Raw genomic sequence first — 19,178 nt, 5'->3', positions numbered from 1 at the left:
CCAGTACAAGCAGCACGGTCTACACCTGGGCTGGACTGGAACCAATGTCCTAGGGGGAGCGTTTGCTACTGCTGTGCAGGAGGATTTAAACTAATGTGGCAGGGGGATGGGAACAAGTGCAGAGAGACAGAGGGGTGTAAAATGAGGGTAGAAACAAAAAGTAGTAAGGTGAAAAGTAAAAATGGCAGGCAGGCAAATCCAGGGCAAAAATCAAAAAGGGCCACTTTTCAACATAATTGTATAAGGGTTAAGAGTGTTGTAAAAACAAGCCTGGAGGCTTTGTGTGTCAATGCAAGGAGCATTCATAACAAGGTGGATGAATTGAATGTGCAGATAGTTATTAATGAATATGATATAGTTGGGATCACAGAGACATGGCTCCAGGGTGACCAAGGATGGGAGCTCAACATCCAGGGATATTCAATATTCAGGAGAGATAGACAGGAAAGAAAAGGAGGTGGGGTAGCATTGCTGGTTAGAGAGGAGATTAACACAATAGAAATGAAGGACATTAGCCTGGAGGATGTGGAATTGATATGGGTAGAGCTGCGTAATACTAAGGGGCAGAAAACGCTGGTGGGAGTTGCGTACAGGCCACCTAACAGTATTAGTCAGGTTGGGGATGGCATTAAACAGGAAATTAGAAATGAATGCAATAAAGGAACAGTAGTTATAATGGGTGTCTTCAATCTACATATAGATTGGGTGAACCAAATTGGTAAGGGTGCTGAGGAAGAGGATTTCTTGGAATGTATGCAGGATGGTTTTCTGAACCAACATATCAAGGAACCAACTAGAGAACAGGCCATTCTAGATTGGGTATTGAGCAATGAGGAAGGGTTAGTAAGTAATCTTGTCGTGCGAGGCCCCTTGGGTAAGAGTGACTATAATATGGTGGAATTCTTCATTAAGATGGAGAGTGACATAGTTAATTCAGAAACAAAGGTTCTGAACTTAAAGAAGGGTAACTTTGAAGGTACGAGACATGAACTAGCTAAGATAGACTGGCAAATGATACTTAAAGGGTTGACAGTGGATATGCAATGGCAAGCATTTAAAGATCGCATGGATGAACTACAACAATTGTTCATCCCAGTTTGGCAAAAGAATAAACCAGGTAAGGTAGTGCACCCGCGGCAGACAAGGGAAATTAGGGATAGAATCAAGTCCAAAGAAGAAACATACAAATTAGCCAGAAAAAGCAGCACACCTGAGGACTGGGAGAAATTCAGAGTCCAGCAGAGGAGGACAAAGGGATTAATTAGGAAAGGGAAAAAAGATTATGAGAGAAAGCTGGCAGGGAACATAAAACTGACTGTAAAAGCTTTTATAGATAATGTGAAAAGAAAAAGATTGGTTAAGACAAATGTAGGTCCCTTACAGTCAGAAACAAGTGAATTGACCATGGGGAACAAGGACATGGCAGACCAATTGAATAACTACTTTGGTTCTGCTTTCACTAAGGAGGACATAAATAATCTTCCGGATATTGTAGTGATCCAAGTGTCTAGTGAGACAGAAAAATTGAGGAAAATACATGTTAGTAGGGAAGAGGTGTTAGATAAATTGAAGGGATTAAAGACAGATAAATCCCCAGGGCCAAATGGTCTGCACATCCCAGAGTGCTTTAGGAAGTAGCCCAAGAAATAGTGGATGCATTAGTGATAATTTTTCAAAACTCCTTAGATTCTGGATTAGCTCCTGAGGATTGGAGGGTGGCTAATGTAACCCCACTTTTTAAAAATGGAGGGAGAGAAAAACCAGAGAATTATAGACCTGACATCGGTGGTGGGGAAAATGCTAGAGTCAGTTATCAAAGATGTGATAACAGCACATTTGGAAAGAGGTGAAATCATCAGACAAAGTCAGCATGGATTTGTGAAAGGAAAATCATTTCTGATGAATCTTGTAGAATTGTTTGAAGATGTAACTAGTAGAGTGGATAGGGAATGTGGTATATTTGGATTTTCAAAAGGCTTTTGACAAGGTCCCACACAGGAGATTAGTGTGCAAACTTAAAGCACACGGTACTGGGGGTATGGTATTGATGTGGATAGCAGACAGGAAGCAAAGAGTGGGAGTAAACGGGACATTTCCAGAATGGCAGGCAGTGACTAGCGGGGTACTGCAAGGCTCGGTGCTGGGACCCCAGTTGTTTACAATATATATTAATGATTTAGATGAGGGAATTAAATGCAGCATCTCCAAGTTTGCTGATGACACAAAGCTGGGTGGCGGTGTTAGCTGTGAGGAGGATGCTAAGAGGATGCAGGGTGACTTGGATAGGTTAGGGAAGTGGGCAAATTCATGGCAGATGCAATTTAATGTGGATAAATGTGAGGTTATCCACTTTGGTTGCAAAAACAGGGAAACAGATTATTATCTGAATAGTGGCCAATTAGGAAAAGGGGAGGTACAACGAGACCTAGGTGTCCTTGTACAACAGTCATTGAAAGTAGGCATGCAGGTACAGCAGGCAGTGAAAAAGGCAAATGGTATGTTAGCATTCATAGCAAGAGGATTCGAGTACAGGAGCAGGGAGGTTCTACTGCAGTTGTACAAGGCCTTGGTGAGACCACAGCTGGAGTATTGTGTGCAGTTTTGGTCCCCTAATCTGAGGAAAAACATCCTTGTCATAGAGGGAGTACAAAGAAGGTTCACCAGATTGATTCCTGGGATGGCAGGACTTTCACATGAAGAAAGACTGGATCGACTAGGCTTAAACTCACTGGAATTTAGGAGATTGAGGGGGGATCTTATTGAAACGTATAAAATTCTAAAGGGATTGGACAGGTTGGATGCAGGAAGATTGTTTCTGATGTTGGGGGAGTCCAGAATGAGGGGTCACAGTTTAAGGATAAAGGGGAAGCCTTTTAGGACTGAGATGAGGAAAAACTTCTTTACACAGAGAGCGATGAATCTGTGAAATTCTCTGCCACAGGAAACAGTTGAGGCCAGTTCATTGGCTATATTTAAGAGGGAGTTAGATATGGCCCTTGTGGCTAAAGGGATCAGGGGGTTTGGAGAGAAAGCAGGTACAGGGTTCTAAGTTGGATGATAAGCCATGATCATACTGAATGGCGGTGCAGGCTTGAAGTAGGCCGAATGGCCTACTCCTGCACCTATTTTCTCTGTTTCTATGTTGTGATTTCTGCTGTTCTGTCATAGTCTGAGAGTTCAATCTATTTTAATCCCACTTCATTAGGTAAGAGTTGTTCAAGAATCTCACCATTTTGATGTGTATTGTTCAGAATCTTCCCGAAAGTAACTTTCCAATGGTCACAACAACTAGAATTAAAATAACTCATCTTACATAACCAACACAGAAGGGGCAGGAAGGCCTTCAATTCCTTGACTGCAACAATTTACAAGTTGGTTTATATTGTTCATTTCAATGTTTTGCAAAATTTGAACCAAGTATCAAACAATTTTTGTTCAAATTGGAACAGAGAGCAATGCTTTAAACCTGAAGACTTACAAGTATCGATACACTGGTATCAATCTAGGCCAAATTAAAATAATCTGCTTCAAGAAAATAGAGAGTTAACATGTTACCGAAGTGACCTGTCACACTCTGCACAAAGGATAAAAATTGCTTGCTGTAGTATATACCATTAGCTGGAAATCCAGGAGTTAGAGGATCTCCAGCTCCGTTCGTGAGCAATACATTTCCACGCTGAACACCAGTCTCAGGGAGGTTCCAGCCTCTTGGGTAAGGTAGCACCCCTGGTGCGCCATAATCAACTGGGTCAGAGAAAAGAATGATTCCTTTAGCACCGGCTTCCACTGCGTTCTTAACCTAGGAAGTTGGAACAAGATACCATCAACTTAAACTGAAAATAAAAGGTTTTTTTTTATTTTAAAGTAAACTTTTTTAAACTTTTAGGCAGAAATTGTTCAGGCCCTTTTATAATTTTCAAATATCCAGATTTTCAGTATGGAATGTTAAACGTCTTAAAACTCTGAACAATCAATGCTGGAAGGGGAATTGGGAATCTGCTACAATCTCCATCTGATCAGCAGCGATTTGAAAACAGAGAAGTACTCAGCAATTGAAAAGCAAGATGTGCATTGTAGCAACTGGAGTAGTGTGTCCACACGTCACTCAGCAGATGCCCACTCTGCAGACAGCTGTGCTGGTTGATAATTTTGAAGCACTTGGGAGACTCATGATCTACAAATACAAAAACTATGAGGGTATAGATGGGGTGCATGCAAGCAGGCTTTTCCGACCGACTTCGGGTGAGACTTGAACTAGAGAACTTAGCAGTTCAGGATGTGGAAGGGAAAGCATACTTGATGTTTCATGTTGAGACTTGATCTGGACAGATCACTGACTGTCACTTCAGGTTGAAATTTGGCCTGACTTGCTGGGTCTGGTACTCTTGAGTCTCAATGCATCATGTGTTGAAACCAATGGTAAGAAATGGTTACTGAAAGAATGGACCCTTTGTATTTTTATTTAAATTTTGTTGGTTTAAATGTACTGAATTTAAGTACAGTAAATACATGTTTATTTAAGCATTAATAGTTTTAGAACAATTCATTCTAATTCTTTCCAAATATAATATGTTTCTAAAGTTACTGGTTATTATTTCAATGTCTATGATTGAAAATGGTAGGCAAAAGTGGACAATTTTAAAAAGCGTTGATCTGAATATTGTCGTTGAGTCAATAAATAAAACCTTTAATTTCCAATGGCTTTCAATAGCCTACAATGGTTCAAGGACCACATCAAGTTCTCATAGGTAGCAAGAAGTGGGATGGACAATGAATACTGGCCTTATCAATGGAGACTATATTCAGGAAATCAAGGAAAGAATTTAAAATCTTTCCAAATGACTGGATATATTTGTACTGATGATTGAAAGTAAAATAATAATAGAAAAAAAGTAGGATGCGTAGCGAGTTAAACTGACAAAAACATTTTGGTTCTTTTCTGTCATTAATTTCAGTTGTGTTCGGGATCTGTGGATTACATGCATGTGAGTTCCCCCACAGACAGGAAATCTGTAACATTTAATATAAATTGTGCAAACCTGTGACTGGATACAATAAGTAATGCATCCACTTTATAAATATGCACAATTATATTGTTAAAATAAATTTGTGCCTGAACTGAAATAGCAAAAATACACCTACAAGTGTGTCAGTACTTAACATCCTCATACTTCATATTCAGGACTTCTAAGATGTGGAGGCCTGGTTATTAAACACACCATTTAAAAAGATTCCACCTTATCAACGTTTCTTCTTCAAAAATGATTTTTGGGCCATAGATAGAAGAGTCACTACCTTGTTTCCTCTGAAGATTTTCCCATATCTGGCAATTACAATCTTCCCAGTGAAGTCAATGCCCATTTGCTTTTGCAGCCAGGAGAAATCCTCATGACGAGCATAATTAACATAGATCAAGTCCCCCTGCACACAAATACAATAAATCACTTGAGGGCACAATGGAGAAAAACACATTTCTAAGTGCAATAGCAAATTTGCAGATGATATTAAATTTGGGGGCTTTGTTGATAGTAAAGCAGGTTACAATAAATTGCAAAGAGATCTTGATCAGTTAAAGAGATGAGCTTAGGAATGACTGATGGATTTCAACCTAGGAAAGTATGGGTGATGCATTTTGGACAAACGAGGGTAGGACACATACAGTGAACGACAGGGCACTGATGAGTGTTGCAAACTGAGGCACCTGGGAACACAGGTGCAAAGATTGTTAAAAGTGGCCGCCCAAGTAGACAAGATGGTGAAAAACACGTTTAGCATGTTGGCCTTTGTTGCGGCATCGAGTTTAAGAAGAGGGACTTTATGTTGCAATTTTACGAGTCTTTGGTAAGGCTACATTTAGAGTATTGCATACTGTTTTGATCACCCTTTTATGGGAAAGACATTGTCAGGCTGGTGCAGAAGAGTCTTATGTGGATGCTGCCTAGACTGGAGAGCCCAAGTTATAGAGAGAGTTTGACAACACTGGATGTATATACACCCTGGGGCACAGGAGAAGAGGGCTGATCTCACAGAAGTTTATATCATGGGGGATAGAGATAGACTGGAGGGTTAGTCCTTCCCCAGGGATGGGGGACTATAAAACAAGGCATAGCTATAAGAAGGGAATGATTTAAAAGAGACTTGAGAAGTAACTTCTTTACACAAAGGGTGGAGAGTACTTGGCATGAGCTGCCAGAGGAAGTGATTGAGGCAAGTAAAATTGCAACATTTAAGAGTAATTTAGATATAGAGGAGCTTTGAGGTTATGGGCCAAACACAGAAAACTGGGACTAGAATGGAGAATCCGTGGCTGGCACTAACAAGATGGGCCAAAGGTCCTGTTACCATGCTGTATCACTCTGATCTACATTTTAGATAGAGAAAATCTTGAATGATTATTAATAGTGAATGATATTATAAAACATTTAAAAGACTTTAAATTCTACCAATTTATATACAAACTATTTTATGACTTATCCCAGACATCTCTTTTACGCACATATACAACTGATAAAGACAACTCAGGAGTTTTTGGTTCAGTAAAGGGGAGTGAACAACTGAAACTTTGTGGGAAATAATAATGTAAAACAAGAATTTAAATTTAAAGGCATGAAGAGCTAGCCCAAAAGTGCTCAGGAAAAACAAAGGTGCAACTTGAAGATATAGACACACACCAATGCAGGTATGTAAAAGAATAAATAGATGGAATGGGGTGTAAAGAGGGTTTCTTCTTTTTTGTTAACTAGCAGGAATGCTAATTTACTGATAACGAGAATGGTATTCCTTTGTAAACCAAATGGGGATTAATGTTCTTTCTTCTGAGTCTGTAAGCTTTTGTTGACGGGCTTTTGGGCAGATCGGCGCGAGGGGGTCGAGAGAGAGGACGCAATGCTCTAAGCTGGGCGAGGATCGGACCCCAAAGGGGGGGTCCGAGGCCGGGAGATTCTCCGAGGGGGGGGGGGGATGAAGCTAGATGTGCTTGGTTGACCACTCGGAGGGTCCTGAGCTGTTTGGAGAGTCGAGGAGTTCGGAGGGTCCTGAGCTGCGAGTCGAGGAGTTCGGAGGGGATCAAATGGTGGCCAGAAGACTTCAGAAATTGAGCTCCAACGGCTGTGCACGAAGTGGTTTGGACTTTGATAAGTTTGGCGCCTTTTCATTAATTTTCTCTTCATATATACTGTATCGTTATTAATCACTTAGTTATAGTAACCTTTATAAATTGTACTCATTTAATCGCATATGGTGTACTGTCTGTTTTTGGGTGAGGTGGGGACATCACACAGCATCCACACCAGCTGATTACCCAGTTTGGCGGGGCCGAAGGCTGCTCCCCCTAGACGAAATGAGCTGAGCGAGCCTGAGGCGACCCAGGGGGTTACAGGGGTAAGAAAAGTTACCAGGGAAGAGTAATTTACTGAATTTTTGCTACCAAAATCACTATTTTCTAAGCTGCGTCATGAGATTCTGTTGCCCTCCTGTGAAATCTTGGCTAATGTTTGAAGAGCTTCTGATTCTGTGCTGTTGGTGTTCAAACAAATCACTCTTCATTCTCTTCCAAATCAATTTAAGTTTTCAAATTTAGTCTGGCTCTGTCCATCATCCAGTCAGTAACTTAACCCAAAATTTATGCTTTATCTCTGTTACTTCAATGAGCCAGAGATTAAGGTGCATCAGTTCAGAAAAGCCTTTCAAAACCACTCAAATTAAAAACCCTTTTCCCATCTTCCATTAATTGCAGGCTAAACAAATCACAGTAACAATGAGATATTCAGCTAAGAATTCTCAGAATCACATTATTGCAGAGCTAACTTCATTCAATAGTTCTGAGGAATACAAGTTCAATGGTTTGCAAATAAAATAAAAAAGTATTTTGCAAAACCTCTTAATGCTGAGCCTTCATCAGTTATTGGTTTATATAAAATGACCCGAAGTTCATTTCTACTTTGTTTCAATGTTAATCTGATCATTACAGTAATTTGTACTTGGTGAAATCTTTGGAAGAGTCCTCAGCAGCAGACTAAGACACTTCATGTAAATTCGACCAGTTCCATTAAAAAGCGCCGAGTTTCTTAATTTGATTTCTGACAAGGTTTAAAAATGACACAGCTTGACATTGTAAGCAAATTTACAATCTATTGTAGCTTTTACTACACAGCAAAAAACTGAAAATAGCTGAACAGTTATATTGCTATCAGCTTTCAGTTGCACAAGCTACAAATTTCACTGTTGCTTTCAAATTAATGTTTTTGAGCAAAAACTGAAATAAAGGACATATTAACAGTATTTTACTTAATTTGAAAATGACATCTCAAAATTAAATTTGCTTAGAATGCAATATGAAAAATTGGGAAGGCTTGGTAAATTGTAAGCAATCACTTCCACAAAATGTCTAAACAATATTAAATTAATTGTGACATTAATGCAATGCAGCAAAGAGCAGCAGTTTATTCCTACATTAAGTAATTGTTCTACTATTCATTGCTTAGCCCACTCTTTATTCTGGTCCTGACTGAAATAAGTTAGATTTTCCTGGAAAATCTAACAGTGCCTCTCCCCCCTCCAAAAAAAAACTGTGAAAGTACAAGAACATGAGATCAACAGCTGTTTGCAAAACTGGATAATCAAATGATTGGACAGAAAGATGCAAAATCAGCCATAATCTTAACAAATGAAAGTATTAGCTCCAGCCCTGTAACCTTTTCTTGCTTCTATTTAAAATGTAATTGTCTTCTTTCCATTAACTATGATTATGAGCAGCAATTATCTGGATTGATAGAAATCTAAATTGCTATTGAGACACTCAAAGTTTCTAAAGCACCCAATTTATTTCTAAATCATTAGACAGCAACAAGATGCTTCTGCAGTAAGAAAAAATTACCACTGGCATCCCTGGTGGAGAATAGGCATTGAAAGGTGGTTCCAGATCCTCTACATGTTCATATCCAGGAGGCAGTGGTTCAAAGAGGGATGTATTATAGATCTAAAAATAAAGTGGCAATTTGTTACTTTATGCATATTAATTATAATTTGCACAAAATTAAGACTGATCTGCTTTTTTGTTCCTTTTCTTCTCACTTCTTTCTCAGTCACATTCGGTTTCTGTGTAGCAGGTATGGTTTAATTTCAGCTCATTCTTTATTTAATCTGTCTTTCTGTTGTAGAGCTCTAAGTGCTTCCTCTCTTCCTTCTTACTGGAAACTATTTTATTTCCTTATGCCCTCTCATTTCTCATTTTTACCTGATCTTCTATAGCTGATTATCCTCATCCATGTCTCTTACTTTGACTAAGAAGTGGCTGTGATTGCAATAGTAAACCCTGACTGAGGTCAGCAGCTTCAGGGGAGGGGGAGCAGAGGGGAGGGGCACGGGGGCGATTTAGAAGACAGTAAGGTGGTGGTTGTGGGGACACGATAGGGAGATATTCAAGTGCAGTGGAGGCAAGCAGATTGTTGGATTTGAATGCTATTTACAAATCAGATGTAATGGGGCAGCAAGACCATTACAAACCAGGATAAGGACAGCTGTATAAATAATATCATTTGCAGAGAGAGCCATTGTACAATGGTAAAAGGCAGCTGATGATGTCTGTAAATTACCAAAGGTATTTGGATATGGAGTGTCCATTTGTGCTTCAATGGCAAAAATTGAATTTAATGAAGCCACTTATCAACACTCAAAATAGTGAATTTTGTAATGATTGAAACTGCAATTACTTGCAGCTAAGTGCTTAAAGAGTTTATAATCTCAAAATATTGTGAATTCAGGGAGATCCTTCCATAATTCTTGTTTGTTGTGCTGTTACACATAAAGTACATATTGTTGAGGAAAGGGAAGAGATCCAAGGGGCAATGGAGGACTATGGAAAAATAGCAGAATCCAGTCAGTAGGTGAGGTAGGAGCAGGTACAAGGCAGGAAAGGTAGCAAGGATGTTAGAAGGAATGGAAAATTAAGAACCCAGCCTGGACATTTCTTCACTGACATTCTCTGCAGCATCAGAACAACATGATGCCCCTTTATTAGATGGTGGAGAACCTGGACTATTCGAGTCCTCCTTCTGTAACTGAGATCCATTCCACTCATAATTCTCTTTTGTGCCACAGAAAACCATGCACTTGGTGTCAATTATTCATTGTATTCCCAGGAAATCCTACAGGACATGTGTCACATGCCAGAAGACCTAAACAAAAGTATGTTGTGTCTATGCAGTACCAAATCGTTAGAATGCACCCACAGTAAACAAAAGTGTAAAAAAATCAAAAAAAACTGCAGATGCTGCAAGTGCTGGAAATAGTGTATAAGGCAGCATCTAAATATTTTTCTGGGCTCTTCGTTAAAACTACAAGTATACCATTTCAAATCATCAAGTTCAAAATTCTTCAGTAAATCTGTCACATGAAATATTTTAATGTAATTTATGCTGTATTAAATTAATTAAGGCAAAAAAGAAAACATGCAGATCAACAAATACACCCTCCCCAGTAGCCTTATGCACCATTATAAATGTCCATATCTGGCTCCAGCTCCAGCAGCCTGCACGAGAACCAGGAACTCATGGTTACCTTCTCTAATAAATGGCTCACAGACATACAGTATATTATTTCCTTTTTATAGGGTGTGAAGCTGTTCAAAATACTTCAAGAAGCACAGTAGCATTGAATATCATTCTTAATTTTACACTGTGCCATCTTTGTAAAACAACCAAAGCTATAATAACTATTGGTGTTACAGATAAGATTTCAAGATCCAATAACTTAGCCTGAGACAGTATGTACTCGTGAAGCATTGCTTGACTTACTGTCAGGTGAATATTAAACCCAGCAAAGAACTGAGCAGATATTGAACAGGATCAACTATTCAAGTAGAGACAAAGATCCCATGGCACAAATCATGGTGATGTTCCTGTCAATGTGATCGGTGTGTTTCACTTCATCACAAGACACATCAACTACTTAAATCAATGCTGCTTGTGATCTTTTATTATACATACACTCTGGTTGCTCTACATGCCTGTATTTTGCACCTTTTGATGTCATGAAAGTCATCATACATATTATTTTTACCCAGAAATACACCACTGAGCCCTTTGAGACTGCACTGCCTCGCAATAAAATCATGGCTGATCATAAGACCATAAGACATAGGAACAGAATTAGGCCATTTGATCCATTGAGTCTACTCCTCCATTCCATCAGGGCTGATCCATCATATTGCTCAACCTCATTCTCCTGCCTTCTCCCTGTCTTCTATCATTTCGGATTCCCCCTCCCCCTCTCATATCTCTTGCTATATTTTCTTTCAGTTAGTCTGAACGAAGGGTCTCAGTCCAAAATGTCGACTGATCTTCTTCCTATAGATGCTGCCTGGCCTGCTGCGTTCCAGCAGCATTTTGTGTGTGTTGGATAATGGATTTGATGGCTTTGTGGCAATGTTTGCAGATGATATGAAGATAGGTAGAGGATAAGTAGTGCTGAGAAAGCAATGCATTTGCAGCAGGAAGAATGGGCAAAAAAGTGGCAGATGGAATACAGTGCTAAAAGGAGCAATACTGCCGACTATTAGCTAAATGAGATGAAGGGTCAAACATCAGAGGTACAGAGGGACTGAGGAATGCTAGTGCATACAAATATAGAAACCATACAACACAATACAGGTCCTTCGGCCCACAATGCTATGCCAAACATGTACTTACTTTAGAAATTACCTAGGGTTACCCAAAGCCCTCTATTTTTCTATCCAGAGACCTATCCAGGAGTCTCTTAAAAGACCCTATTGTATCATGACTCCCAGAAGGTTAATTTGCAGGTTAAATCTGTGGTAAAGAAGGCAAATGCAATGTTTGCATTTATTTCAAGGGGAATAGAATATAAAAGCAAGGAGATGATGCTGAGCTTTTATAAGACACTAGTCAGGCCACACGTGAAGCACTGTCAACAGTTTTAGAAACACAGAAAACCTACAGCACAATATAGGCCCTTCAGCCCACAAGGTTGTGCCAAACATGTCCCTACCTTAGAAATTACTAGGCTTACCTATAGCCGTCTAATTTACTAAGCTCCGTGTACCTATCCAAAAGTCTCTTAAAAGACTTTATCGTATCCACTTCCACCAATGTTGCCAGCAGCACATTCAACACACTCACCAATCTCTGAGTAAACACTTACCCCTAACTTCTCCTCTATACCTACTCCCCAGCACCTTAAACCTGTGTCCTCTTGTGGCAACCATTTCAGCCCTGGGAAAAAGCCTCTGACTATCCAAATGATCAATGCCTCTCATCATCTTATACACCTCTATCAGGTCACCTCTCATCCTCCGTCGCTCCAAGGAGAAAAGGCCGAGTTCACTCAACCTATTCTCATAAGGCATGCTCCCCAATCCAGGCAACATCCTTGTAAGTCTCCTCTGCACCCTTTCTATGGCTTTCACATCCTTCCTGTAGTGAGGCGACCAGAACTGAGCACAGTACTCAACTGGGGTCTGACCAGGGTCCTATATAGCTGCAACATTACCTCTCGGCTCCTAAATTCAATTCCACAATTGATGAAGGCCAATACACTATACGCCTTCTTAACCACAGAGCCAACCCACGCAGCTGCTTTGAGCGTCATATGGACTTGGACCCCAACCCTCTGATCCTTCACACTGCCAAGAGTCTTACCATTAATACTATATTCTGCCATCATATTTGACCTACCAAAATGAACCATCTCACACTTATCTGGGTTGAATTCCATCTGCTACTTCTCAGCCCAGTTTTGCATCCTATCAACATCCTGCTGTAACCTCTGACAGCCCTCTACATTATCCACAACACCTCCAACCCTTGTGTCATCAGCAAATTTACTAACCCATCCCTCCACTTCCTCATCCAGGTCATTTATAAAAATCACGAAGAGTAAGGGTCCCAGAACAGATCCCTGAGGCACTCCACTGGTCACCGACCTCCATGCAGAATATGACCCATCTACAACCACTCTTTGCCTTCTGTGGGCAAGCCAGTTCTGGATCCACAAAGCAATGTCCCCTTGGATCCCATGCCTCCTTACTTTCTCAATAAGCTTTGCATGGGGTACCTTATCAAATGCCTTGCTGAAATCCATATGCACTACATCTACTGCTCCTCCTCCATCAGTGTTTAGTCACATCCTCAAAAAATTCAATCAGGCTGGTAAGGCACAACCTGCTCTTGACAAAGCCATGCTGACTATTCCTAATCATATTATACCTCACCAAATAACTTTCTGAACTATCTCTACACCCTTTCTTGAATAAAGGAACAACATCTGCAACCCTTTAATCCTCTGGAACCTCTCTTGTCCCCATTGATGATGCAAAGATCACTACCAGAGGCTCAGCAATCTCCTCCCTCGCCTCCCACAGTAGCCTGGGGTATATCTCATCCGGTCCCAGCGACTTATTCAACTTGATGCTTTCTAAAAGCTCCAGCACATCCTCTTTCTTATTATCTACATGCTCAAGCTTTTTAGTCTGCTGCAAATCATCACTACAATCACTGAGATCCTCTTCCATAGTGAATACTGAAATAAAGTATTCATTAAGTACCTCTGCTATTTCCTCCAGTTCCATACACAGTTTCCCACTGTTTTGAACCCCATATCTCAGAAAGTATGAGTTGTCAATGGAGAGTGTCCAGAGGAGGTTCACAAGCATGATTCTGTGAATGAAGGGGTTAACATCGGAGAAGCATTTGGCAGCTTTGGGCCTGTACTCACTAGAATTTTGAAGAATGCCAGGGGATCTCATTGAAACCTACTGAATGTTGAAAGGACTAGATAGGGCGGATGTGGTAAGGATGTTTCCTATGGTGGGGGTATCCAGAACTAGAGAGCACAGCCTCAAAATTGAGGGACAACCCTTTAGAACAGAGGTAACAAGCAATTTATTTTTACCCAGAGAGTAGTAAATCTGTGGAATGTTCTGCCACAGACTGCAGTGGAGGCCAAGTCCATGGGTATATTTAAGGTGGAAGTTGAAAGTTTCCTGATCAGTCAGGGTATCAAAGGGTATGGTGAGAAGACAGGTGTATGGGGTTGAGTGGGATCCGGGGTCAGCCATAATGGAATGGTGGAGCAGCAGACTAAATGGCCTAATTCTACTCCTATGTATTTTGGAATGAGCATCATGATTTGAAGCTGCTTTGCTGTATCAGGGCCTGGATAGTTTGCAGTTGTTTAGTAAACAATTAATTCAAAATTGTGTCAAGGCATTTTACAGAGTATGTCAGGATATCAGTCCTTCCCCTGAAACTAATGGAAGTTGGATAATGCAACAGCACAATGGTTCAAAAGACCATAGTAAATCATCAGAATAGTTTAAAGAGAAGAAAATTTGTGTTTTGGAATGGCCAAGTCAAAGTCCTGACCTTAACCCTATAGAAATGTTGTGGAAGGACGTGAAGCAAGCAGTTCATGCCAGAAGCCCACCAACATTCCAGAGTTGAAGCTGTTTTGTAAGGAGAAATGGCCCCACCTTCCCTTCTGAGCCACAGTCAGACTCTGTACCAAAGACCTGGTTACTGCAGCTTCTCCCAGTGGGTTGTTCCCACCTACCCCACCCCCAAATAGTATTCAGAGTGGCATACTTGTTATTGATGGGAATGACCACAGGGGTACTTCACATTGTTTGCCTCTTCCCTTTCCCTCTTCTGACAGTCACCCAGATATCTTCCTCCTGGAACTTAAGTCACCTCCCTCTAGCTCCTATCTACCACCTTATGTCCCCGTTTGATCCAAATGTCAACCAGCTGTGGTTCCAGTTCCTTAACGTGGTCTCTAAGGAAATGCAGCTCGATGAACTACATGCAGATGTGGTCTCCCAAATTTCCTACATCTCACATAAGGAACATGCAACTACCTCCAGATCCAGTCTCAGCACACTAGCTCTGTATATAAAGGGAAAAAAAAAACACCTACCTGAAACTTTCTTTCTTACACCTGTGCCTGTCCAAGATGGCTTTCACTCAAGCTTTTTGAGCCAAAGCTGGACACTATAACAAAGCCCCATTCCAACAATGGCTGCTCAGCTTACACCTTCTTTATTTTTAAAATCGGTTTCACACTGATTTCAGCATGCCAACAAGAAACTGAAAGCTCCAGAGCTCTTTTTAAATTTCATGATGCATCACCAATGAGCATCCAATCACACTTATTTCAGCCTGCTGACTGAATCAGAGGCTCAGTGGGTCACAGGGCTTTCTGCAATTGTCCCTTGTCCATATCCTTGAAAATTATTGGTTATTAAGAAAAATCATGTAAATCTCATACTTAGAATTAAGAGGTGGCTAAGAACTATTTGTTATTTATAGAACTGCTTCCTGACGTTGCTTCTGAAAGGCCTGGCTCCAAGTTTTAGACTATGCCCACTCTAAAATCTCCAATCAATGGAAATTCTTACACAATGATTATTTCAGATAACAAAACAGAAACTGCTTTGATGAAGGGGCTCAGACCTGACACACTGCTGCTTCTTCCATTTCCGCAGATGTGGCCTGATGCCTTGAGTCTTTACAGCACTGTTTTTATCTTAGATTTTCAGCATCTGCAGTTTTTGTTTTGATGTATTAATAGCCAAATGTTTATTACCATCCCCTAGTTTACAGACATCAATGGGGTCTTCATGACACAACTATATAGAGGTCACTGGTTGGCAATTATGCTCTTGCTGATTTACTATTTGCACACATCTTTTACTCTTATAAACAGATCCGCTGATTTGGCAAAACTGTATTCCAATTGATTAGGAGACTTAATTTTGGAAAGCAGCCACCCTTAACTCAATCAGAAAAATAAAATTGCTCAGTGCTGTGACAGGGAGAAGGATATAGAATGCTTATGAATTTAAACATGGATTTTGCTATCAATCAATAGTTAAAGAAGCCAACAAGTTGGCTGAAACCCAGCTACTGGACAGAAGAAAACAATGCCTAGAATGTAAATTCCAAAATACTAAGCTACTGCAATGACAAGTGTTACTGTCAATAATTACATTGCATCACAGAATACAAATTATTAATCGTGCAAAACTTCAGAATAACCAATAACAGATGAAGCAAATATTTTGAATACAAGACGTTTCACTTTACCGAATGTCCATTTTCATTATTGATAGAGATGTAATTAGGACTGCTTTTGTTTGGGTAAGACAACAAGACATCATATTCCGCCAATTCAACTGAATCTAGACCCCAGTTCTTCCATTGTCTTTGTATCTCTTGGGCTAACTGGAGATTCTTCATAGTGCCAGCTGAATGAGGAAATTGTGTCCAATTCCTGATTAAAACAAAATTAAGACTCATCAGTAATCAAGCGCTGATCCATCTGCCAAGTAAAAGCAACGTCTAAGTACACAGAATGGTTTGGATCCTGTTGAAGGGTCTCAGCAGGGAACATCGAATGTTTATTCTTTTCCATAGATGCTGCCTGGCCTGCTGAGCTCCTCCAGCATTTTGTGGGTGATGCTTGGACTTGACAACATGCAATAGAAATTGAATTGTTCCATGATTTCATTAAAACCTGCTCAACTTGAATTGTCTGGCTTATCTATCATTCTTCACAATCTAAATCCACATTAATTAAGGGAGCAATTAATTTCTTGCCGGTGAACTTTAGCCTCAGTACAACAAATTTGAGCATTAATTCCTAGAAATGTTCATTTCAAATTTTAATGCTCGGTTGGAACAATAGATTTCAATTAGTTTTAAAATAATTTAACATGATAAAATAAAATCTAAGGGTTAAATCATTTAAGGTTCACAATGTTCACAATATTCACAATATGTCAACAGGATGATCAGCTTTGCTGTCAACTAAAATAAGACAGAAGAACAACCAGTTTTAAGGCAGTAATAAATTAAACCTTCGTAATTATTCAGTACAAGGCTTCCCCAAGTTCGGAGTTGGGTCAAGTTGGCAAATTATGTGAAATATTCTCACCTGTTCCTCATTTCAGACTCAGAATATGATTTCAGCATTTACATGTAATGTGATACTCGTGGTGGAAGTGCAGAATCTAATAATTGCAGTATCAGCCTTAGTTTTAAAATGTCAATGTTGAGCTCAATGCCCTAATTAATTTCCTTTGCTTTACCATTCAACCTCCTGGCCATGTGAAATTCATTACACTGATAAACATCTACCATGTTGGAAACACAAATTTGAAAATGCAGTCTAAAAGGGTTATAGTTCCATTATGGAACACCACTCTGCTTTGGATGTTTGCTGTCTGTTTCTCCAGTTCTTTTGAGTTTCTGGAACTTGTGCACTCTGTCCACAACTTAATTTCCTGCACTCTAATTCTTTAGCTTTCATGCCTTTTTGTACAGCAACTTCATTTGGTCTGCTGTCAGGTTTCATAACTAATTGAATAACTGACAATTGCTTCACTAACACACAGTCACCAAGGAGCAAAACAATTGCATGCACATTCATGCTGTCAAATTTCCCATCTGATTTTAAATGTCTGAGTTAATTATAAAATTGGTAATGTAAAGGATTCTTTTCATATTTTTAGACTGTACAAGAAGTTGTACAAGACTGAATTGTTATTTGGTCCCATATTGCTTTCAAAGGATCGGATCACATTTACTCTAACAAGCCATACCGTAATCTAAAACAAAAGAGAAAATTGACCGACTATTCGGTGATATGCTGAAAAGAAAAATATGCATTTTGAACTGAAAGAGTTTCAAAGAAACACATTTCACTTTAACTGTTCAACAACAGCACAAGATGTGTTAGGAAAGGGGTAGCAAGCCTTTTCTGAGACCATGCCCCCATTGGTGATAACCTTCTAAAAAATTATCATTAATGAAATACAATAATTATGGACTGTAAGGAAAAAAGATGAGTCCTGTTCTTTATGTGTTCATTGTTTTATTATATTTACATTGTTTTAATAGAAGTATAACAGACCAATTGAAATAAATGAAGCATTTTCAAAAACCTGTTCAAGATTAACCTGTTTAAAAAATTGAAAACGTCATAATTTATATTCATTATTATTGTGCCTCAGAACATAGTATTCTGAACAATCTGAAAAGGGTAAATACAATTTAAAAACCTCATAGATAAATTTAAATAAGACTTTTACCAATACAAGTATTATTGCAAAAAACTAAATATTTTAGGTGTTAAATTATTGACAGTACTTACCATTGTAACCCAATGTTCAGTGTTCAATATCAAATAACTAGAAGATATAGGCAGTCTGAAACCAATGCCAATTGGCCCAGCTGTTTACTATCCAAACTACTTATGGATACAGCAGATCTGCGAGGATTTCAAAACATATCATCCATCACATGTTCTCGCAATTGACTGGCTGGCAGCAAGCCGGCATGAGATGTTTCCTGAGAAAATATCTCTAGGGACTCAGATTGCAAAAAAAAAAATTGTTGCTCCATTTAACAGTAAAGATATTCATTATACATCTTTTTATTATGGATGGGGTTTAAAGAATCACCGGGTGGCACTACATGCCACGTGACAACAATTTATTTTGTGCATGCTAGCTTGGTTTGTTACCTGTCAAGATTTCATTGGTAGAAACAGATAGAGATTGAAATTAGCTAACCCTTTCATGAGTTATGACACTTCAAGTCATTGCTTTACAGCACAGAAATAAGCCCTTAGTCTAACTCATTTAAACTAACCAAGTCGCTAGTCCCAAGTCTCGTTGCTTGCATTTGACCCATATCCTCCCTAGCCACGTATCTGTCTAAATGACTTAAATGTTGTGATTGTACACATCTCTACAGGTTCTTCTGGTAGCTTTTTTCATATACCCACCAGTCTGGGTACAAAAGTTGCCCTTTGGGTACCCCGCTCATCTTTCACCTACACCTTTCATGATTTTATATAGTGCTAAAACATCATCCCTCAGCCTCTTATGTTCCGGGGAAAAGTCATTCCAGTCTATCCAGCCTCTTCTTATAACTAAAGTACTCTAATCTCATTAACATCCACATGAATCTTTTCTGCATCCTCTCCAGCTAAATAATTTCCTTTCTTTCACTGGGACTTGAAAAAGACTGACAATACCAAAGTGGTCATCCTCCTCCTCTTATCCACCCATATAGTTTCATTGAACGGTTAATGGAAGAAGTACTGCTATAATGTTCTCCCTAATCAAAAATGCAACTTTTTCTCCTCCTTTATGTCTG

At 39.5% G+C, this 19,178-nt stretch overlaps 1 protein-coding gene across 2 annotated transcripts in view; it reads right to left on the bottom strand.

Annotated features, from left to right (window-relative positions):
• Positions 1-19,178, bottom strand: part of naalad2 (N-acetylated alpha-linked acidic dipeptidase 2) — a 110,827-nt gene that overhangs the window by 71,258 nt on the left and 20,391 nt on the right. For both annotated transcript variants that reach the window (XM_059964601.1, XM_059964602.1), the window contains exons 3-6: positions 16,101-16,287; positions 8,876-8,977; positions 5,296-5,421; positions 3,613-3,799 (exon numbers count right to left, since the gene is read on the bottom strand). In XM_059964601.1, the coding sequence (XP_059820584.1) occupies positions 3,613-3,799; positions 5,296-5,421; positions 8,876-8,977; positions 16,101-16,287 (602 nt within the window). The remainder of the gene's footprint in view (positions 1-3,612; positions 3,800-5,295; positions 5,422-8,875; positions 8,978-16,100; positions 16,288-19,178) is intronic.

Source organism: Hypanus sabinus, chromosome 3, assembly GCF_030144855.1.
Source record: "Hypanus sabinus isolate sHypSab1 chromosome 3, sHypSab1.hap1, whole genome shotgun sequence".
NCBI classification, from domain to species: Eukaryota; Metazoa; Chordata; class Chondrichthyes; order Myliobatiformes; family Dasyatidae; genus Hypanus; species Hypanus sabinus.
This window is presented reverse-complemented; position numbering and strand designations above follow the sequence as displayed.